The 25,018-nt window shown below is 34.7% G+C and overlaps 1 protein-coding gene across 4 annotated transcripts in view; it reads left to right on the top strand.

Moving 5' to 3' along the window:
* Window positions 1-25,018, top strand: part of TPK1 (thiamin pyrophosphokinase 1) — a 437,448-nt gene that overhangs the window by 199,684 nt on the left and 212,746 nt on the right. For all 4 annotated transcript variants that reach the window (XM_016426210.2, XM_056799835.1, XM_007504513.3 and 1 more), the window contains exon 5: window positions 1,711-1,783. In XM_016426210.2, coding sequence (XP_016281696.1) covers window positions 1,711-1,783 — 73 coding nt within the window. The remainder of the gene's footprint in view (window positions 1-1,710; window positions 1,784-25,018) is intronic.

Genomic DNA, 25,018 nt, shown 5'->3' with positions numbered 1-25,018 from the left:
GGCCCTGATAATGTATGTTAACTGTGAACCAAAAAGGTTAAGTTGATCAAATTAAATGGTTATTGGAACATGTAGAAATAGGCATAATATTTAATTGCTAGAGACTCTGTGAATTGTTTTTACAAAGAAGATGGAAATATACATTAAGAGCTATAAAGCAATCTGTGCTTATTGATTTAGAGATCCTATTACTAGAATTGGACCCTATAGGCATTATTGAGAGGGTAAAAAGCTATGTATATATGAAAATGTTTATTGATGCTTATATTGAAAAGATTGGAATTAACACAAATGCAATGATTGTGAGAAATTCCTGAATAAATTGTGATATTTGAATGCAATAAATTGTATTGTGTTGTTAGAACTGACAAATATTGGAGATACAAACAAGGGAAATATATGAAGAAATGAAAAGAGAATAATATAGGTTATAATTACATTTTTAAAAACAGCCACAAATTCAAACAAATTGTTGACAATTTGGAATTTATAGTTTTACCCATGTTTTTATTTTATGCATTTGTTTATTTAAGTGTTTTTTAGTGGTGGTGGTCACTACTAAATATATAATTTAAAAATCTGAAAAAGAGGAGAAATAGTAGTCACTTGGAAATGACTTCTAATTTCCAGCAATAAATGTATTATTCTATGGGTATGAAAATTATTGAAAAGATTTAGTAGAGGAATGAAAATTTACGCATTTTTATAAAAGTTGAAATAACAAGTACATGCTTTTGATTTTGTTGAAACATGCATTCTTCCTCAACTCTACATGTTAAATTTTCGTCTTCATGTTGAAGCACACAGTGTTCTGCCAGAGATAGAATGTGACAAATTTGTAAATTTTTTGGAAATGTATGACCACATATTAATTTTTTTTAAAAGGCTGTCTAGCCTTATATTCAAAGGGAAAGGCTCTGTAACCCATTCAAAAGGACTAGAATTCTATTTGCATCTAGTAAAGATTCATTCATATTAGGAAAATAACTAGATGGATTGTCTCAGGAGAAACTAAACACTGGATTTGTCCATTGTAAATGTTCAGAGTCATCCAATATAGGGTTTTTTCCCCTTTTTGTTTGTTTCCCTTCATGTGAAATAACTCACCAGTCTGTAAAGTAGGGGATTCAAAAAGAATGCTGAGGCATTAGATTAACTTCATAATAAACCAGAAGTTATTAGAGGCCATAATTCAAAATATGAATTGGAGACCTCTTGGATTATGTGTCCATTTGATCTTCAAATGCTTGGATATAACTTTTTCACTAGCTCTTCTGATCCAGAAATAAGGATGAATGAGGAAAAAGGAAAGAAGAATATGACTTATTTTATTTTTTTCAGTATGCACCAGATAAGTTATTGTTGGTGATAGTAATTGACATTCAAAATAAGCAAAATGAACATCTTTTTTTTAAATTTTCTCATTGTATTTCCACTTTATGAGAATTGAAATCCTCTTGGATTTGGCCATTTTCACTTCAGGTTTTCTCAGAAAGCCAGTGTGCTAAGCTTGCCTTGGTGTTATTATATTAGATCAAAACTCAGAGCAAATTGTAAAGGTTTATATCAGTGATAAAATATTTTCTAGCGAGTTATACTTCCTCTCCACCCCCATGTTGAAAAGTACACAATTCCCTACACCCTCAACTTAGAAGTTATGCAAAGAAACAACCTTAATTGATTTATTTACAAGAACTGTCTTTCTTTCAGCTTCTTACCTGAGTACATCAGTGGAGATTTCGATTCTATTAGGCCTGAAGTCAAAGAGTATTACAAAGTCAAGGTAAATGAAAACTTTTTTTCTTTTAAAAGAACCATCTATGTACAGAATACTTTTTTTTTAATCCTCTTTCCTTTTTTATCAGTTTCCTTCTGAGAATTAGTTGGGAAATTGTATATTTGACTTTGGGGAAATATAAAGTCCTTAATATATAGTTCATCCATTTATTCTTTTCATTACTCATTCATTATTTAATTCAAAAAGTCTGTGGGATATCAGTAATTTGCTTGATTTTTCTCTATTTTTATTCCTGCCATATGTTTGTGATTATAGTATTGTTGATCAGGATCATTTCTATTGTTAATAAATTTATAGAAATGATTTTGATGTATAGATGAGGAATACCTCATTGGAAGAAAAAACAAGAGTTGATTATGTTTCCTCCTTAACACTCTCCTTAAAAAAAATTATAATGATATTTTATTTTTCCCAAATATAGCTAAAATTAATTTGAAATGTTTATTTTAAAAAATTGAGTTTCAGTTTTCTCCCGTCCTCCCTCCTTGAGACAGCAATCTGATATAGATTGTTATCATGTAAAAGATTTTTCCATATTAGTCATTTTGATCAATACACTTTTCTTGCAGACTTGTCTATTTTTGTTGAAGATACCATCTTCTAGTTCCTAGTTGTTAGCTTGTGCTCTTCCCTCTGCTTCATTTCACATGTCCAGACAATTGACAAATCTTGTAGTTTCTGTTACCATAATATCTCTGACTTCTAATCTCTTCTCTATTCACACAGCCATTACCTCATGCGCAGATTATTGCAACAGCTTCCTAAATTGTTTTACTACTTAAAATCTTTCTTCACCAATCTGCCTTCCACATGGCAACCAATGTGATTTTCCCCAAGTACAGATCTGATTATGTCCCACTTGTTCAACTCCAGTTATTCTCTATGGCCTGTGGGATTAGTTCTAGTGATTATTAATAAACTTTATAAAATATAATACCTGGAGTATTGGACATTAATTTAAATCCTACAGCTGTTAAAGAATAAGCATTTAATAATATAGTAAGCACTTAATAACCTTTATTACATTACTATGCTGAGACTAGTCCCCTTTAACTCATTCCTCAGCCTAATTGCCACCTTGAGCACCTCATATCCATCCATCTAGGCAACATGGCACCCATAGTATGATCTCACCATAGTGAGTCTTTGAGCTGGACTCAAATTTTGCCCTCATGAGCCTCAGTGTATTGATCTGGTTGATGGGAATCTAAGTAAAATGGTGTGTTAATTTTATGACCCAAACTCTCCTTCTAAATAATTTTTAAATAAGCTTGTTTGATTTCCCAGACTCACTCAAGTAGTAAGTGACAGAACTAGAATTCCACATCCAACAGTAGCTTTCCATGAAGTTTTGCCCCATTTTTCTCCTTCCTTCTCATTGGTTGGTACTGCCTAGGCATCACTTTATTTTGGTGATTTTAAATATTTGAGTATTACATGACTTAGAGCCAAAATTGCCTTTCTTTCCCTAGAGATTGTGATCCTTGGTTATAGAATTTAGGCTTTAATATTCATATGGACCTGAAACCTAGATGATCTTTTCATTGGGACTGGAAAGCAATCATTAGTTATAATTCTCCAAGTATTCATTTCATTCATGTTGCTTTGCAGGATTCCCAGGGATCTCTCACCTTACTGTTGTCCTATCCATAGTGCATTGGGAATACAAGTAAAAGCATGAAAGAGTATTTATTTAACATTCAGTGTTTCCCTGGTGTTTGAGGCCAAGGCAGAACCCAAAAGTAATAATTTCAGCTTCGCTTCACTTCACCTGTGTTTCTCTGAAAATTCTTTCCACTATGCACCGAACTTGTTGCGGTCACCTAGCTCTATTCAAAAGAAATAAAAATGTCTTGGAAACAAGTAAAATCTTACTTTTTCATTTGAGTGGTAGAAAGGGAAATGGATGAAGGAGATATATGATTATGGTTGAAAGAAGTTGCAGAGAGGAAAGGAAAAGGAAAGCGTATTTGTTTCTTTTTAAATGGAAGAGAAGGGAAATAATTGCATTTGGGAAACCAGAGGATCTGTTGTTGTTAAGCCTAGGTTGCTGTGATGTGGCAGATCTGGGGATAGCTGTGAATCCTGTTCTACATATATTCCATCTGCTAACCAGCTGATCTAGCTTTCCATCAGCAGAGGAAGAGTGTTCCCCTGTCAGCGTTTGATATTCATGCTCAATTACATTAACATTGGCATGTTCCTACTCATTCCCCACAGTCTCACTTCTCATTAACTCCATACCTCAGCCTCATTGCGATGGAAAGTCCTCAGCTTTGCTTACAAGGCAGAGTTTTACAAACACACAGTTATTAATCATACATTCATGAGGAGAGAAAACAGCAGACGAAGGTGGGAGGGGAGGCAGCAACTTGGGAGAAAGTTGAAGATCTTTTTAAGACTTGGCTCATCTCTCCTCTCTTCCAATTGAGCAAGTGGTGTTTGCAGGGAACAAAGGAGGGGGCAGTTTGTAGACAGAGTTACTTTACATGGATGTATATCTAGTGGGACAAAAGAAAAAAGATTCCTGTTTGGGTTAACATTTTTTAAAATGTCCAGTTTAGCCTCCTATTACTTCTGCTATATTTATCCTTCACTAAAACACCTTAAAAAGCTAAAAGAAAAAAATCTAAAAATCCAGACCTAAACAACATAACACATGAAAACAGGTGTGATTTGTTTATCTGATTTTATTTCTAACAGTGGTTGTTTATGAAGGGCAAAAGCTGTGTTTTAGACACAGATTATGTATCATTCTGCACACCATGGGTATTTTGTAGGTTTTATTATTCCTAATAATAACAGTGATTATGATGATAATTACAACCCCATGCGCCATTACACCTAGTTCCCACAGGCCATTATCTTTGACCTAAACTGACTAAGTGCCCTTTCATAAATGAGAGGGCAAACCATCCCCTTTTCAAACAGATTCCCCCCCTCCTTTTTTTATCCAAACAAGAAAGAGGACTCTGTAAAGCAGCCTCTAAAAAATGGGAAAGAAAAGAGAGTGAAGAGCCCCAAGATGAGGAAAAGCTAGAGTTCTATTTATTGAGACTGATCAATATCTTTTTTTTTAATTTAAGGAAAGCAACTTATCCATAATTAATAATAATAATAATAATAGTTTCCTTATTGGAAGGAAAATAGAAAGCATTTCTATTGTTCATTTAAAATACTGAAGATAAAGTTTAAAGGGCTAATAAGTCCAATACATGAAGGGAATGAATGCTCATAATTCTCAGAATAAAGTCCTAACTTATGAGAATAAAGAAGCATAACAGAGCAGGGCCTTTTGGCAAAGTACAATTTAACGAATCCTATATGCTAGAAGATCTGAGTTCACATCCTCTCCTTGCCTTTTAGTACCTTTGTCATCTTGCCTATTGCCATTTAACCTTCTAGACCTCAGTTTTCTCCTTTATAAAGAGAGTTGAACTGGAAGACCTTGTACTAGATGTTCCCTTACAATCCTAAGATGGTAAGTGCCACTTCCTCTACAAAGCTTTCCCTGATCTCCCTATATGAAAATCATCTCTTCTCATATTTCATTCATATTTTTCTAGATTTCTTTCTTTTCTTTTAATATATGCCATTTTATGTTATTGTTGTAGATCTCATTATTATTCCTTAAGCTCCCTGAGGTCAGGATTTTTATGTCTTTATCCCTATTCCCTAGCAGAGTTACTGGCAGAAAACATAGAATTAATGCACTCTTCCATTAGGAATGAGATATCTTCGCTCAACCAAGAGAAAGACTGTGATTACTCCTAAGGGGAATTTCCCTATAGTCTTCAGGAGAGCAACTTGAAATGAAGGATGGATGAGAAGCTGCTTTCTCTGTGGCTTCCTTCTATTCTCTCTCTGTAGAGCTCTCCCTGAAAAGAGTTTACTACCATATGCATCTTCTCTCAAAGGAGGAATGAAGGAAGAATGTGTTCTCTCTAGTTTTCACACCAATTCCTAACTTCATGCATGCATGCAGTATTGATTCATTATTCTGTCCAACCATGAGAAGCACACCTTCCATAAGTATTTGAAGCTAGGGCTCCCATGTATTCTCCTTTTTTAAATCAATAGTCCACACAAATGTATTAAGGATATTATGCGCTCTATAACACAATAAGTATTTATTGCATGCCTGTTCGATGTAAAATCCAGTGAGGGGAGAAAAGAGGAATCTTAGAACAGAATGAAACATTGTCTGTATTCTAGATAAGGCGCTCCCTTGCCCTGCAGAACTTGTGATCTACGTGGGGAAATATGAAACCATCAGAGGAAAATTGCTTGCTAAAATGGATGTTACTAAGTATGTATACACTAGTTCAAGGAATATTTAATCATCATCAAATGGTCTAGTCAGAAGAGACTTTGTGGAGAAAATAGAATGAGCTGAATTTCACTGAATAGGTGATAGAACTAACATACTATGATGGAGGTGAAATGGATTTTACATATGCAGGATTATTTTGGGTCAGAGCATAGGTGATGCATTTTGGTGAGTTCTGGGACATAAGATAAAGGATTATAGAATCATAGCAATCATGTAGACCAGGTTCATGTGAGAGAAGGTTATAGAGAGCCCTGAATTTTAAAAAAAGTAATTAATTATGAACTACATGCAAAGCACTCAATTAAGTGCTAAGGATAAAAGTAGAAAAAAGATAATCTCTGTTCTTGAGTTCACATTTAAATGTGGAATGGGGGGGGGCATAAGATAGGGAAAGTTTCCCTTGAAAGTTAAATGGAAAAGTCCCATGTTCTGTAAGATAGAGAGGCAAAAGGTAACTCTTCTTTAATGTCCTATCTACTGCTAAAATCATTTCAGCTTCTAAGGTTGAGTCATTCCTCAATACCAAGGACTTTGGTGGCAAGAAAGTAAAATAGTCCATTTGAACTCACTGCCATAGTTAGTGGGAAACCAAATTATTTTCTTCAGAGAAAGAAGAGTAACTTAGAACAATTTTCAGTAGGTTAGTCTTGCAGCAGGAAGAGATTGTGACTGGTACAGGTCTCCCATACTTTGACACAAGACTATTGAGTTTCATGGAGTTTTCAGCGAGCAGTAGCATCTTTTCAGTTCTGATAATCCATCTTTGGTGTCCATCTTTCACCCAGTGTCTCCAAGAAGCTATAACATGCATTGTAGCCACATCTTGTTAAAACCATTTCGGTAGAAGGGCTAGAATCGGTTGAGGGAAAACCAACAATACTCAAACATTTTGCTGAGGGTAGCAGAGATGTTTTCCCTAAAAATGTGAAGATTTTTCCTAGTGGAATGGGGAGATCAGTTTGTTACCACTGCCATGGAGATGTCTGAAGCTGGTGCCATAGGGCCCTAGAGTTTGGTCCAATATCAAAGACTCCAAAGTCATCCTCTGCATCCGGAATTTTATCTTGCCACTGGACTTCAGTGACTCTGGAGGAGAGAGAGAGGCTGATGTCTTTGGGAAACTGCCTCACAAATCTAACTTAAGATCAAGTCAAGAAATCACCCCATGATATCACTGGTCATCTTCGAAAATGAATGATAAACTATAACAACAGCAAGACCATTGATTTGCCTTTTAATTAAGAGGACAGTTTCTTTTTGCATGTTTTGGTGTTAAATATTGGATTTAAGAGAAAGAAAATCAGTAGGCCATTGAACTGCTAAACGAATTCAAGATGGGGCTGTTATGCTTCTTCAGGAGGTGTGCAGAATAATTCTCCAAACTATATGTCCCTATCTTCCAAATATACATAATAGCCATAGAATGTATGTTGAATCTTTTCGATCTCCTTAGACTATAATCCTAACAAGCTTTCAGAATGAAATCTTCCAACCTGGAATTCTTTCTTTATTCCTTGGATCTCTATGTACCTCTCGGGTACATATTAAATTAGTGTTACCTTATTACCTCTAGAATTCCTCTAGCTTCATTTGAGAAAAAGAGGGAATAAAGAGTTATTAAACTACTCTAAAAATAACATGAATTTCCAATGCCAAGTTGGAGTGGAATGAGCATATCATGAGATGTCAGATGAGAGGAAACTGAAATAATAGGTTACCATTTGCAAGCCAGTGGGGAAGTTCTCTTGCTGTAGTAGCTTTTCCACCTCCACATTTCTTTACCATCATTATTTAACATTTACTAAATACCAGTTCTTCTTGTTCTTACTCCTACAGAAAGAACATAAGACAGAAGGAGGTACAGACAGTCTCTACCTAGTAATCTCTAATTTATAAAGTTATTTCAATTGTATGTGGAACTCTAAGCATCTTCAAGATGCTACATAAAATGGCCTAATGACTAGAAGACACTATACAATGCTTTTCGTCAAAAAGTGGACACTATAATAATAACGTTAATGAGATTTGGATTTTAAAGGTCAAGGGGTTATAAAATCATAGCTTCATGCCATAAAAGGGAACTTAGAGGTTACTTAGTTGAAACCTCTAATTATATAAATGAGGAAACTGAGACTCACAATAATTTAAGTTCTTTTGCCCAAGACACATGAAAAGTAAGTGATAGAGGGAGGGTTCAAATGTAGATGTCTGGATCAAAGTCAAACACGTTTTTCCCTCTTAGAATTATAGGATTTAAAGCTAAAAGGAACCTTAAAAGGTTATCTTTCTTCAACAGCCACATTGTTTATAAAAGAGGGGGGAAACTACCCCAAATCCCACAGAGATTCAATTACTAGTCCTTTAGTTGTTGGTTTTGTCCATTACATTTCTTTGCCTTTATATAATCACATGGTAATTTGGAAACTACTTTCAAATATATTCTCCTATTTCATGCTTGAAACTTCAGTAGTCAAATCAACTGTTATTGACACCATTGTCAAGGAGAGGTTAAGAAACTTTCCCCAAAGAACATAGATGATTCATGGTAGAGGTGGAAATTGTACCCAGGGAATCAGATTCACAGTTTTTAACCCATTTATTGTGTCATGCTTCTTCAGTACAAATGAGATACTGTGACACACTAAAATGTCAGAGGAGGAATGTGGTATGTATGCTGGTTATGGAAGCAGATAGAGGACTTCAGTTCAAATTTTGCCCTAGACATTACTGCCATTATAGCCTTGGCTATGTCACTTAAGTTTACTCTTATGTAAAATTCTGATGGTAGAATATGGGGACTCTGAGGGATCTTTGAACTCTAAATTGATGATGCTATGACCCCTAATATGATTTTATGCTAAGGATTCCCAAGGAAACTCATTAATTTGTATGGTTCATAGAGGTAATCAGCACATTTTGAATGAAGACTAGAGCGTTCTGTGGCTCTTTCTAATCACTGATATTTATCATCTATATCCATGGCATACTGCCATATCCCAAAGTTGAAAAGGGGTTAAATTGGTCATCTGGTCAAACATGTACCTAAATAAGAATTCCCCCTATACATTCCCATTAAAGTCACCCCTGGCAAAGAAATGCATTATTTTCAGCTTTTCCAGTGTTGTATAATTTCACACTATAGATATTTATTGTTCCATCAGAGGTCTTGGGTTCAACCTAATCACTTTATCAATAATATGACCTTTGTAAATCATGGTAATGTTTTCTTACTTTAAAAAATGATAGACTAGATCAGATAATTCAAATACATGGGTCACAGGAATGATAAGACTCAGGACACTCGGGACACTCCCCTGTCTGGCCCAAACTAACATAAAATGTAATTTGGAAATTAACTAATAAAAGTAAAATAAAATATAGTTAATATGAACATTTGGTTTTCCACGTCACATTCAGATATCTTAAATATGGCTTAGTGGCCCCCATTTTTATTTGAGTTTGACAGCCCTAGACTAAATGATCTCTAAGGGTCCTGGAGAACTGCAAAAACAAATTTCATTTGGCCCATGGATCAAAAAAGATGAGATGGTATTATTTCTGACTATAGTTGTAAGAATGCAACACTGAAATATGTATATACTTTGCAAGCATGCCTGTGTATTAGTAAGGAGAACAGAAATTTGCCTCTCAAGGCTTCGATTGACACTAAAGTTGATTTTATTTGTACTTTGTACCTTTGTGCCCTAAAAGACATTTTTTAAAAAGAACTTTCTGGTATCCCATGAGATGACTTTTGTAGCCAAGTTCCTTGGTAAACTTTTTTTTTTCTTGAATTGCTTCATTTTCATTTCACATATCTATATTGTAAAGCAGATTACATTGAAGGATGCTCAATTACCTTGGATATGTGTGACATTCAAGACTGTTAGTGATTCATAGCTGTCAATAGCTGTAAATTAGCATTTCAGAAACCCTCCAAAGTGACAGTGGGAGCATTTTTCTTTTGTTTGAGGTTTCTACAGATTGTGGAGAAATTAGTTTTAGATATAGAACTGGAGAAAGTATGTCCCTTTGCTTAAAATTACAGTGTGCTACCCAGGGAGCTGTCACCGAGTTTAAGAGCAGCTCTAACTCAATGATAAAGCAAAAAAACCCAAACTATTAGTGATTACTTTTTATGATTTTTAAAAGATTTAAATTCAATTTTTAAAAATCTGTGTATCAGAATCTAAAATGTTAAATTACAAAAAAAATTCATTGATATAAACTGAAGATTAAATATAGCTACATACAGATGTTTGACTATCCCAAGCTTTTTATGAAAGATATTTTTGGCATTTCACTTGGCAATTTGTTAGTATTTTTGAGAGAATTGAGAGTATTAATTACTCCAAAATTGCTGCCAACTGGTAACTCCATTATTATCCTTAATAATGGAAAAATATGCCACCTATGAGTAGTGTTTTGTTGTTTACAAAGAGCTTCTTAAGAGTGGGTCTTTGGGATAGAATTGTACAATATGTTTTTGCTTTGAATCATTTAATTGATGCTTTCAAAATTACATTTAAAAATCAACTTTTAAGAAGTTCAGGATTGAGAAAAAGCATGGCGAATAAATATTTCCTGTTTAAAAATAACCAGCATTAAAAAAAAATTTTTAATGGATTTTTAGTAGCCAGAACCTTGTGTGAACTTAGGTCACCTATAGTTATTTTTGTGCACTTCTAAGTAATATGATCATAGTGAGTCTATGATTTCCTGGCATTTCTCTTGTGTTCTTTTCCATTGAAACATCATGGTTATATTTTAGAAACAATATTGTCATGCTTATAACAAAGGGCAAGTGTCATGTTGAAAGTTATATGAGGATACTTAAAATAACTTGTTTAGATCAAAGAAGAGAAGATTTATGGGACATGATAATTTATATTTAAAGAGTAGAAAACACTGACTCTGGATTCCTAGAATATGGGTTTAAATTCTACCTCTGGTTCTTACTGTACATGGGACCTTGATAAAGTCAGTTAAAACTGCAGGTTTCAGTGATCCCATCTGGAAAATGATAGGGTTATACTAAATGGACCCTAATGTCCTATCCACCTTTAAATTTATGAGCCTGATTTCAATTGCTATTAAATGGGAAAAGATTCAAACTTTTTTTTATAATATTATATGCTTGGTTTTATGCTTTTGAGATGAACAACAGACAAGCCTTTACATGCCTTTATCAATAAACTTAAAAAATACAAGTAGTAACAATGCTATAACATTGCTGTTATTGTACACAGAAAACAGTTCTTATTTCTCTTTGTATCAGTTCACACAGATGCTGCCATGTTGTTTTTTTCTCTGAAACCTTTTGGGGTTTCAGAGAAATATATTTTCAGAATTTTCTTCCGTCACTCCCATTTCTTTTCCCAGTTTTTCCTCTACCACTTATCTCTTTCATTAACTTTTCTGGGAATTTTTGTTGTCCTTGAGTTCAATGAGTATTTTTCTTTGAGACTTTTCTAATGCTTATTTTAAAATTATTGTCTTCTGAGCTTTTGTCTTGGTCTTCCTACCACCAGATTAGATTTTTATGGTCAAGTTCCTTTTTTTTTTTTCTTGTTTGCTCATTTTCCTGGCCTGTTTCTTGACTTTGAACTTTTTGTTAAAGTTGGTCTCTGCTCACCCTACATGGAGAAACACTATGTCTAACTTCAGAATCTTTCATACTTCTGCTTTTCAGAGATTGTTTAAAGCATCTGCAGATTATCACTGCTTCAGAGGTATTATTATGAGAGATGCATGATTACTGCTCTCCTGGTTTGTGCTCCAGTTTTAACTAGATAGGGCCCATGTTCCTTCTCAACAATAGACACTAGCCTTGTTCTCCACCTTGAAACTGCGTGCAGGGCCCCTGCTTTCCTGTTACCAACCAGAAGTACTCCTCTTTGGTCTGGAATTGGGAGCAAGAATTGGTTATAGATACTTCATTTTTCTGAAGTTCTCCCAAATTAAAATATACCTTATCATCAGTAAATATCATAAAAGCAACAGTAGATTGCATTAGGCTATTGATTCCTTTGAGTACCAAAGAGTTTAATACTGTGACATCATTCTTTGAAGAAGTCATGCTTGGTGATGGAAAAAATACTTTATAAGCTTTAGAATTAGATTTTCACAAAAAAGGGTAGTAAATTAAATACAAGGATTCGCAATATAAAATGTTTTATGCAATGACAGTTCAGAGGAAAATTAGGAAAAGTTATTTTGTGAATAAACTCTTCAGGGGATACGATAATATAAATTCTCACTCCAAAAAAACCAAATTAATAGATCTGTTAGACCCAAATTGATTTTATATATCTACTTCTGTTATAGCAAATTTAAGAGTAAGAATCAACTAATTTTACTTTAATCTTTAATTTAATTTAATCTTTAATTTTGATCTTTGTGATCATGGTATTTCATAGTTCACAATGAATGCTGTATTGCTTTTCTTGCAGATAGTTTCCAATTAAAGAGTTCAGTTCAATTCAATTTAAAAAATATTTTTTGAGTGCCTGCCCTCTTTATTGGCCTGGAAAATAATACAAACTCAAATTTAAGATGATCTTTTCAGAGTAGAAAATATATATTTTTTTAAAATTACAAAATGATTTCCATTATCTCAAACAGAGAAGTCAACTTCAGCAATGAGTGCAGGAAATAAACCTTTTTTATGACTAAAAGTATATATAAATTATATTTTCTGAAACATCATAGCCCTGATAGTTCCTTAGAAATCCATATGGATATTCTAGTGTAATAATAAGATCACACAAAAAATATGTAGGTGTGTGCAGAATCAGCTTCTGTTAATTTGTCTTAGGCACCTTCATGTACATTGTGCCCTCTTGTTCTTTTATCACTTTACTGGTCTACTTTACTGAGTTTGGTAATAGATTGGAATTTTTATTATATATTTTATCATTTCAGCCAATGAGAAGGGATTTTCATTATAGCACCATCTGCTTTCCTCCAACATTAAAATACTTTAATTCTCTTGATTAAGAATTTGTTCACACTCATTTTATGCTTCTGATTGAATTAAAATATCTCAGCCTTCTGCAATTAACTGGGCAGGGGGTGGAACCTCAACTTTATACTTTTTTAATCTAATTAAATTTCTAGTTGGTGACTTTTCAAGCACTGTGACAAAGGGAAGAATTTCTGAAGTTATAGAAGATTAAAATTTGAGGCCTGGAGAAGCCATCTCATTGTCCTTCAAATTTTACCACTTATTCATTCATTAAACTAATAGATAATGAACACATTAGATATAGAGAACTGCTTTTCCCCCAAGAGTTAGTGGAAACTTTGGTTAGGACATTTTTTATTCAGATAGCAGATAACTGAGCATACGTTCACTCTACATCATAGGTGGCTCACTGATTGGTTTATGAATCATGGTACTCCATTCTTTTGGACCAACTGCAAGAGAAGTGCTCCATTCTCTAGTAAACATAAATGAGGACATGACTCCTGATGGAGCTATACCTGACGATCTGTATCTGTGGGCGAGACACTTGTTTTCTGATCTGTACAATGAATGGCTTTTAATATATCACCTTTAAGACCTCCATGAATCTAGGAAGTATGATATTAAGGGATTGAGTGGCTGCTCAGACATGGCACATGTGTCTTTTCCTTCATAAGCTTAAATAAAGAAATGATCTAGAACAGTTTTGAGTAGTTAAAAAAAGATACAGTTTGTATTTATTCCAGTATTCCATTTAACTTTTATGCCTTATTTGAATATGGTGGTCATTTCTAATTAAAATAAAATGGTGTATTTATAACAGAAAAAGCATAATTGAAAAGAAAAGTTTATAGTTCCCCCTCCCCCCCATTTAACCATGTCTATGAGGAAAATAACTATTCATTCTACAGTGTAATAGCCATGGTACCAAAAATTAATTCTAAGCTCTGATACTTATGCCCTTAAATATTCCCATTTCTGACCCTAGTTTCCTCATTAGTAAAGTTATAAATGATAAATATATCTTGAATAAATGATCATTGTCAGTGAGAAATGACTTGTAGTTCTACCTCTAACCCTTACTTGGTATATGATCTCAAGTGATAAAGTATCTCTTATTTATATAGTGTTTTAAGGTTTTCAAAATGCTTTTAAAATCACATCTTATTTGATTCTCATAATACCCCTGAAATATTGGTGCTATATTTTCCCCATTTTACAAATGAGGACACCGAGACAGATATAACTTAAGTGAATTGCCCAGATTTATGCAGGTAAATAAGTGTCTGAGTGAGGATTTGAACCTCCTAAGGTCTTCCCACCTCAAGATCTAGCCCTCTCTACACTGCCATCTATCTCTAAGCCATTTAACCTCTCAAAGTCTATTTCTTCATTTATCAAATGATAATGCCTCTAGTATGTAAGATTGTTTTGAGGCTCACTATCTAATAATTCATAGGATTTGCCTCACAAATTTTAAGGTGCTCTGTAAATATCTGTTATCAGTTATTATCTCTGAGTCCAGTTCTTGTTCCCAATCCTTATGATAGGATGATCTGCATGGTAAGTATTTATATGCCTAATTTCCGGCATAGTATGTAGATGGCAATATCTTCTGGATGGTTAGTCTTAAAAACCCTCCTTTCAAGGTGGCAAAGGAAGGCAGAGAGCTCAATGAATTCTTTTCAATATGATGATTTGGGGGAAGTGATTTGCCTAAGTACTTTTTAAATTAGGCAGCCAGTCTATGACTTAAGGACAGAGAGTAAACTGAGGCATTTTTTTTTTTTGGACATAGAAGCTTGTTACACCCTGAGTCACATCAAGGAACTATAATAGTGGGGAAAAAAAAGGCACAGGTTTTTTGATCATGGAACCTAGAAACCCAGTGGCAGTGGTACCTGCTAATATTTTCATAGCATTTTAAGATTTGCAAAGCTATATTTAATTGATGCTTATTATAAAATATGCATACATGTAAAGTTTATATAAAATTCTTCAATAAATGTACGCCTACATAGATGTATACCCTTACACAAGGTGTCCCCAAAATCTTAGTAAAAAAAAGTTTTTATCCAGTGATCCAAACACTTTAGTCTTCTCAAATGCTATATTAAGATCTGATTATCTAATTTAAACCTTATTATAAATAACAGTGGGGATCAAACCTAGGGACCCAGCTGGTGAGTGGGATTTAAATTTTCTGTGCTCTTTGACCCCAGGGAGTTACTCAGGCACCACTTTCTTTCGATCCTTGTCTTCAGTTTCCAATGAAGTGCTTTGACATTACCTCCTGCCATCAACAAAATAACCTCTACTTTGGGAGATGGTTTAGATCCTTCTGAAAGTTCTATTAGTTTTTGAGCTTCAGAGCTATTTTGCTGCCATAAATCATTCTCAATGGACTGCTTTCTTTTCAGATGAAAGAATTTAGAGGAGTCAGCACTGCATGACCTGATTGGTTTTTGAAATCTTTTTCAATAATGGTGATTACTTAAATAATCTAGGATGATATCCTAATGAGTTTTGCATTCATCTTATGGAAATTAAATTAATTATTGACATTCATTGTCATGCTCTTTTAAAAAATTGACAGCACATGTAAACTGATTTGCATGTAACCCTGAGTTTGACTCTTGGATAGAGTACTGATTGATCATTCTTATGAACTTTTCTAAAACAAAAAGGTTTTAGGTAGTACTTCAGAGGAGAGGTTTTCTTTCATGTGTAGAACCTGCATCTGATGGATCCACTAAAAATAGGGGTACCTTTTTAACTGGCATTTGGGTCTTGATGGAATAGGAGTGGTAAATGATACTAAATTACATGTCTCTGATTTCAAACTCTTCTCTTGCAAAACAAAAAAACAAACCCAACAACAAACAAATAGTCAAGTGAGACCCAAATGTTCTAAAAGAATAAGGAAAAAACTTACATTGAGTGGATCATCTATAAAGAATTTATGGGAAAATACAATCAAGATTTTTGTAGATCGAGGTAGTACAGAAAGATTGCATAGTTTAAGGCACAGTTCATTCCACCCTAAAAGTATAGATTCACCAAAATGTTTTATTACATTAAAAAAAAGTTTTTCTTTCTGCACTAAAAATCATGAGCCATAACTTCAAAGTCTTATTTGAATTATTTCTTCCTTACCTTCCATTTGTAAAAACTTATTATCAGATCTGTTACCAAATACCAAAGGAAGTATACAATAGTATTCAATAAAGTATTGTACTTTTAATCAGTAAGTGCTGGATTCAAAGCTCTCTTCTGAAACTTACTATCTATATGTACTTGGATAAGTTTATTAGCCACACTGTGCCCCATTTTTATCATCTTTACATTAAGAACTTTGTACTTGATGATTTCTAAGGTCCTTTTTTTTTTTTTTTTAAAACCCTTACCTTCTATCTTGGAATCAATACTATTTATTGGTTCCAAGGGAGAGTAGTGATAAGGGCTAGGACATGGGGGTTAAGTGACTTGCTCAGGGTCACAAAGCTAGGAACTATCTGAGGCCAGATTTGAACCCTGGACCTCCCATCTCTCGGCCTGGCTCTCAATCCACTGAACTACCCAGCTGCCCTCTCTGAAGTTCTTTTAAACTCTTAATCTATGATTTTTTTTTGGGGGGGGGGGCTGTGCATGTTCTCTTTTTCATGCATGTGCTTCCTTCCTCTCCCAAACTCTTAACTCACTCACTGAGCCTTGCTTCCTAATCTTTCTCTCTTCTCCTGGTCTCTTAAATATATGAATCTCTGGAGGAATTGGAAACTGATCGCCCTGGCAAGCTGCCATGAAAATTTTTATGATGGACAACACCACCAAACAGAAACTGAGTTTCATCTGTGCAAACAATTTATTTGGCAAAACATGTCATTTCAAAACAAACCAGGACTGAGACTTTCACTAGCCATGGACCCAGAAGTTTGACTTCTCACAATTAATATACAATTTGGAGGGAGTGAAAAACAGGATAAACAGAATTATACAGATGCAAACCCTGGTTTTTCATTGGTGGGAAGGCATCTGGGTTGGGAGAGTCTGAGGAAAGGGATAGAGGGGGTAGTTTTGTGACTTTCCTTGAACCTTTGGAAGGGGCAGATTAATCTCATGACTTAAAACCAGATGATTTACAAGCAGTGGAAACAGCTTCACAAAATGATGTATAAAAGTGAAATCGACTTGCTCATGTTGTTGCCATAAGCCGGTGGGGGCCACAGTACCTGAGATTCCGGAAGTCCAGCACGATTCTGTCCAAGTCATGGTCGTCCAAGTCAAGGATTTTTAAGAAGCAGATGCTTCCCAGAGGCTGACTGAGAAGAGGAATGTGGGCAGAGTAGCCAAAAGATGCATAGTGCTCAATAGAGAGAAGCTAGTAAGTGAGGAGTGCCTAGAGGCCATGTGTGTCTGTGTGTCCACCCCTCTCTAGCCAGTGGCCTGGGCTCCCAGCACCATGCCCCAACAAGGCACAGTCACACCTCCCTTCATCCTAGTGAAATGCTCCTTTGGGAACCTTTTCTGTTTTTGTACTTTGATCGTGAAGTGATCTCCCCCTTGTGTTTGCCTTTTTCTCTATGCCATAGACAAAACTTTCCTTACTAGAGAATGTGGATTTTATTATTATAATCTGTAACTATTAAGTTGACTATAATCAAGAGAAATGAAAAATAATTTATTAGTTTTTTTTTTAAGAATTCATATTTTGTGACCAAACCATCTCGCCTACCTCCCTTTTATTGAAGGGGCCTAAAAAAGGAACATTGTAGATATTAAATATTGTGCAGTCATGTAAACAAAAAAAAAAGACATGTTATTTTAGAAAAACAATGAAAATGCATTATTTTTGAACCTATCTTCTGATTCTTAGAAGAGTTTAACTCTGAATTGAAGGAAATATTTAGGACTACAGGACTCCTGAGACTTGAAAGCTTAACTTGATAAGTTTTAGTGTTAATAATGCTTGTAGCACCTTCATCTTCATGTAGTTATGTAAATTACCTTGATGAATAACACTTGTTTTTTATACTATTCCCCATCGTATTTAATGTCATTTCTAAACAGTTGTTCTACAAGGGGATATCACCTCAAATTCACTGTTTGAACTTCTAGGAGTTTCTTTCTCCTCTTTCTGTGTTTGGTACTGATTCAGATCGGCATGTTGCAATTTATTTATCCTCTCAAGCTTTGTAGAATTTCTAAGCCTTCAACCAATCTTTCAAAAAAAAATTTAAAGCACTTACATTTTTCTATCCCCTTGAAATAACTTAGTCCCAATTACCATTCTATTTTCTTTCTTATCCTGTGTGTCTAATTTCATTCAGTATACTTACTTTAAAATGAGCAGAATTACAAAATCAGAAGCCCTCTCCCTTGCACTGAAACATAAAAAAAAGTAATGCTTGAAATTAATTATAAAAGCCACAGATTACAACTGAAAGTATATATGAGAATGATGAGAGGGCCCTTTTTTTTCTCTTCTCACAAGGAAGAGGCATGTTTGAGCAAACATAGTTCCATTACAAAAGTGATTCAATTAATATTCTGGTATGGTGGTTTTCTATCTGTCACTGTAGGAAAAATCATAGTATTTCCTCAGTGAATAAATGTAGTCTGGTAGATCTGTGGGAAGATCCAATTTCCTGAGAGGTATTATAAGTTTCTTGATTAGTCTTCCCAATCAGAACATGGACCTTGCCTGAAACTTCTGACTTCTGGCTTTGTTGTTAAGACATTCTAGAATTTAAGTGATGGAAATTATTAATAGATGAATGCAGAGAAACATGGGAATATTTATCACCCTATGTAGTTGATTATCAGATCTACTTTTCCAGTCTCTTTTGACCTTTTTTATTCCAGCTGTCTATTGGGCATTTCAAACTGGACATTATCAATTCAGCATGTCCTATACTGATTCTTTACCTTTTCCCCCAACACCTCTTTTTTCCTAATTTCTTTGTTACCATCAAAGGTAGTGCCATCTTCCTAGTTGCCTAGACTCACAGCCTACATGCCATCCTTGACTTTGTAATATCTCATCCCTCCATAGCCAATAAAGTTCTGACATTTATAGCCGCATAATTTTTCTCCTATGCCCCCTTATTCCTTCTGGCATTGCTACCAGCCAAGTGAGACCTTACCACTTGCCAGAATCTTGTAGAGCCTTCAGGCTGGTGTCCTTGCTTTAAATCTCTGCTTCCCTCTTCTTCACACTGAGGCTGGATCCTATCCTTACAACTCCTCTAATTCAGCATATTTGGGGTTAGAACTTTCATCACCTTTTAAAAAAAATGTGAAAAATCTAATTGCCTTTTAATCTTGTCTTTATTCCCTCACAGCCTAATTTTCGTATTCTTTAAATTTATATCAACCTTTCTGTTTCAATCTTTTGTCCTACCTATCAAATAGCTCCATTAATTTGTTCATTCATTTCAGTTGGGTACAGTTCTGTGACCTGATTTGGGGTTTCCTGGAAAAGGTACTAGAGTGGTTTGCCATTTCCTTTTCTACTTCATTTTACAGATGAAAAAGTGACATGCCTGAGGTCACATAGTAATTAAATACCTGAAGCCATATTCGAACTTTCTGATTTCAGATTCCACATCTGGCAGTCTATCCTTGGGTCCACCTTAGATTCCTCTTTAATTTTTTTTCTCATTTAGATTTTCTTATCTTGTCATTGAGATTATACTCCTTATTCTTCTCTTTAATCCTCTTATATCCTCCTTAATTTTGCTTGATCCGATTCTTCTTTCAATATTGAAATAGTCTAGGATTGGGGTCTAGAGATTATTCCTCATCCACTTTAACAGCTTCACAAATATTTGCTTGTACCATCTCTTACTTTCTTTTACCTTTGAATTGCTTCACTAGTCTATCCCATTCCTAGTCACTCACATGGTTTCCTTCTCTTGATTTGGCTTACTTCCTTTCCCTTCCTCCCCCTCTTTGTCCTAGGAGAATCATTTGATTTGTTGCTAGGAATGGATTTTTAGGGATGGGAGGTGGGGAGAAATAGATGGGAAGTCATGGTGAAGGCCATCAATTATTTGACTTCTCACTGAATATTAAGCCAGAATGGCATGGCTCTCCTACACTCCAAGTCAACCACACATTTAAAACACAGTCCAGGCATTCTAGTTTATGTCCTACTATAGTGGAAGGAAGACTCCACTCAGGCTCATTTCTTGCTAGCTACACTACCATGAGGAAGCAAAGGCTCTTGATCACTTATTGGAAATATTATAGGAGGGGATTATTATTTAGGTAGAGATGACCTTGGAGGTCCTTTCCACTCTTGATCGCCTTCATTCTGTGATTGGTTCTCATTCTGGTTCATTACATTAATGGATGTGTTCCAATTTAATTTCATTTTAGGCAGGTTGGCTTAGTTGGGTAGAACATGGTTTTTAATGCCACCATTACCTTCTCCAACATTATGATAGATCTCCAGGGATCCCACACCCCCAGTGGCCCTTTTATTCCTTCTTCCTGTATTCTCAGAACCTTCATATTGCTCCCAACTACTAGTTGGAAAAAAGAGTCTTAGAAACTGGTATGTCCTGAAATCTATAGGAACAATAAGTACAAAATGTTACTGCTAGGAGATTTTATTAGGTAGGAATGCTTCTTAAGGTAAAGAAAGTATCGCTAATAAGAAAGTTCAGACACTAATCATTTGATGGAGATTTGATTTTTAGCCTGACATCTTTCAGTTTTGTAGGATTAGAAGATGTTTACTCCACTTATAGTTAAGAACAACTCTGATAATCTTTAAATATCAAAGAAAACATCAAAATACTTTCTTCCCATGACAGTATTCTTACAATATTCAAGCTTTTATCACATGTTCTTCTGCCTCAACATTGAAGAGGGTATGAACTTCAAAGGGGGAGTCTCATCAGGGAAAAAGACTTGAGTTTCAGGTTCTGCCAGAGCCTCCATATCATCAACAATCTCTGTCAGTCTCCAGGCTGCTGACCAGAAGTAGATCTGTAGTGATGGAAAAAATTTTGGGGTGAGGAATCCCCTACATAATCACATATCCCAATAATAAAATATTGAAAAGATTAATAGGTTTTCCCAAGGTTTACTGTACCTACTTACTATGCCTTTTGTGTAATACAGCCTCCTTCCCAATGGATGCTAGGGCCATTTTGATTCATCAATAAAGGAGAAGCAACTTACCACCCAATAACATTAACTTTCCCTTTTACACAGGAAAAATAGAACAAGAGAAACCAAACCTTTCTTGAGCTTGAAAAATATTATAGACAGCCAAATGAAGCCTACTTGATTTTTGCTACAAAAGATTTATCATTTTTTGGCAGCCTCTATCTCTTACATGACTGCTATCCTGAACAGCTTAACCTTCTCTTGCATTGAAAAAAGCCTTTTTGTTGATTCAGACAACCAAAAGATTAAGAACTCAGGTTGAAAAAAATCCATTAAATCTTTGCACTTCTTGTCCTCATGAAAATGTGAGGTCAATGGCCTGAATCTTGGGGCTTCACACAACACTTAATGTGCCTTTTAGCTTCTACCACAGGGGAATAGTATTTGAGACATACAAGCACAGTTTTAAAGAACAAGACAGAATTCTTTCCACAGATAATTTATTAGTTAGTGACTCACCTTTCATCTGTAGTTGGCCTCACCATTTGTACTATCAGCTTGCCCAGAGAATCTTCTCCATATGATTAGCAGACAGCTCTGTTCAAAATTATATATCTCTCTGGGTGTGCATTTCTAAGGAAAAGAAATATAAGCCCAGCTGTGTCTTGTCAAGTTCATTATTATTTAGCACATAATGTGTTCCTATTCACAGTGTGTGTTTGAAACCACATAAGTCATTTCTCACAACAATTTATGAGATGTGAATATTATTTTCTTTTTTAGTCAAAGAGAATTACTAAGAAAATTGCCCAGATTGTGGCTTGCTTAACTTCACAGAGAAAATCAAAGGCAATTAAAATTAGTACTTATTAAAAAAAAAAAAAAAGATTTGAATGTACCACATAAAAAATGTCTGGGACTAAAAGATGTTTCAAGATGTTAATTCTATTTGAGTCAACATCCAATATAAACCTGATAGCAGTTTGCTTACTCATAATGAAAGTGGATTAGGCACAGCAAAATTAATAATTCTAGGGCAACTAAATGGCTTAGTGAATTGTGACCTAGGCTTTAGAGATGCTGGAAATACTGGGTTCAAATCTGGCATCAGATATTTCCTAGCTATGGGACCCTAAACAAGATTCTCATTGTCTATCTCTTACCATTCTTACCTTGTAACCAGGACAAAATCCTAACTCCAAAATGGAAGGTGAGGTTTAAAAAATCACATTTTCCTAACATTTATGTATATATATAATACAGATACGCATTCATACTCTCATTTAATCTTAATAGCAATGCTATGAAGTAGGTACTCATTATTATTTTTTATGAGTCAGAAACTAAAGCTAAATGAGTTTATAAGTGACTCCTACATCTTATACGTTTCTAGACAGGATTCAAATTCAGGTCTCCCTGACCCCAAGTCCAACGCATTTCCAACTTTATTCATCTGTTTGCAATTAGAAGCTCAGACCGTTTGTGGAATATAGGTCAAACTATCCTTTGTTTCTCTACCAGGATTAATAATAAAAGTAAAAGAAGTGACTTGCTAAATTCCTTTCTTTTTTCACTGGAGAAATTTAGGAACATGCAGTTTTAGAAAAAAAAAATACCGAATTTAGAACCAAGATCCATGAATTAATTTTTTTAAAAAATCTGCTACTTGTTAGCTGTGTATAACCTAGAGATTTTTGCTTCATCACTGGTAAAATGAGATTCGGCTGTTTGAGGAGACAGTGAAATCTATCTGTCGAATAACTTTTACTTTCCTTCCCTCTTGCCAGTATCATAAATGTTCCCAAATTGGCCATTTAGAGGATTGGGATTTCTGCTCAGAGTCATCTTATTCTCTTTGAATTTCTGGGACAATCACCACATCATAATTCCTGTAGATGTTTTCATTTTCCTTCTTACCCTCTTAATTATTATGATTTCATAAGGTATTTTAAAACAAAATAACAACTTATTTAGAATTTATACAGTTTACTTACTCATAATGAAACTCGATTAGGTACTGCAAAATTTAATAATACTAGGGCAAGTAAATATAGGGAGCTTTAAGATTTGGCCCACTTGTTTTCAGTATTTTATCATTTCATCTCCCCAACAACCTTGCAATTTAAGTAATATTATCACCATTTTACAAGCGGAGAAACTGAGCAAGACTGAGTTTAGATGACTTGGCCATGTCCCACAAGTACCAAGTATCTGAAGCATGTTTCAAAGTCAGGTCTCGCTCCCTTTATGTCCATTACTTCCAATATTATACTATCATGATAATGCCTTATGGAACTGTTAGCTTTTTAACATTTTTTTAATTAAAATCTCATATTTAGAGCTAAAAGACATCTTAACATCCAGCAGAGCCCACCTTTCTCATTTCATAGGTAAGGAAATTGAGGCTCAAGGTTTGAATTCAACTTTAGAATCTGGATTTTGTTTTTGTATTTGTTTTGCTTCCTCTTATCTTATATCCTCATATCTTTTATTTCCTTTAATCTTCCTAGAGACTCTCTAGTGGAAAGTGTATAATTCTGTTGCTCACATTTCTAGTATATTCATGCTTTATTCCCCCTTTTATGCTTATCTTGAGAAAGTTCTAATAGTAATAGTTGGATGCTGGATTTGTCAACCTGCTGCTTTGTGCAAGGGGGCCAATAGTGTCCTCGGCTCCCTGGATAAATCTTCTTATAGGTCTTGCTATATATAGCACTCTGAACATGCTTTGTTTATCTTTATTTCGGGTTAGAATTCTATTCCACATATAATGTTATTATAAAATCTAGTTCAATATTGTGATGCTCTTTTCCTGCTCCAGTTGGTGTGCCATATTAATAATTCTGTGCTGATGGAGATACAACAGATTATGTTTGAATAAGAAATCTTGTATAACAGATGCATTCACTAGTTATTCTCCATTTAGAAGTCAGTCTAATTAAGGAATATTTTATCCTCTTGACACAGTAATTATACACAGTAACTGTATTTGAACGCAATACCTGTAGAACATATTCTTACTTTAGTTTTGCATGTTTTTCAAAATATTATGATGGTTATTTTAAGTGGAGAGGTGAGGGAGTTTTGAGGGTCCAATAAAGAAAGAGAGGAGCCACTGATCTAAGCTATAATATTGAATAGTTCTTATTTTTTATTATCTCCATGTTTTGTACATAAAAATATACATATATGTGTCAAGCTAAGCTATCATTAGTATAGATGAGTTGCAGGAAAGTGACATAAAACCATATATATAAATCACGTTAATTCCTTTCTTCTTTCTCTTTTTCCTGTGAGGCATCTCTGGCTGGCACCGTGCTAAGCGTTCCAACACCTTGGCATGGTGGCAGCTATTTGTCTGGGTTTTGGTAGTGAGACTGCCCTTGAGCTAATTCAGGTTCAGGTATCTTGACTGAGCCCTCTTGGAGTTCAGACTGATTCCTTCCTCTTTCACACTCCAAACCCTTACTTTCTAGATCCCCTAATCTTCCCGCCTGGTACAAGCCAGGCAGGAGAAAACCCTATACCTTTTCCTTCTCCCTTCTTAATTTCTTTTTACTATATTAATTAAATCACCATAAAATTTCAGACTGACTTGGGTATTTTTATTTTATTATTTGGGATATCCATGGTGACCAATAATTAATATAATTTAGATCACAATGCTAAAATTATCCTTCATAGTTTTCTTATGCCCCAGCTCCTTTTTAGAGAGAAGCAGCCTTATGTTCTGTCAATCTGTTCATCAATAATTAAGTACTGAAGTGTTTACTCTGTGCTAGGCACTATGCTAAGCTCTAAG

The sequence above is a fragment of the Monodelphis domestica genome, chromosome 5, assembly GCF_027887165.1.
Source record: "Monodelphis domestica isolate mMonDom1 chromosome 5, mMonDom1.pri, whole genome shotgun sequence".
Taxonomy (NCBI): domain Eukaryota; kingdom Metazoa; phylum Chordata; class Mammalia; order Didelphimorphia; family Didelphidae; genus Monodelphis; species Monodelphis domestica.
Note: the sequence above shows the minus strand (reverse complement) of the source record. Positions and strands in the feature narration are given on the sequence as shown.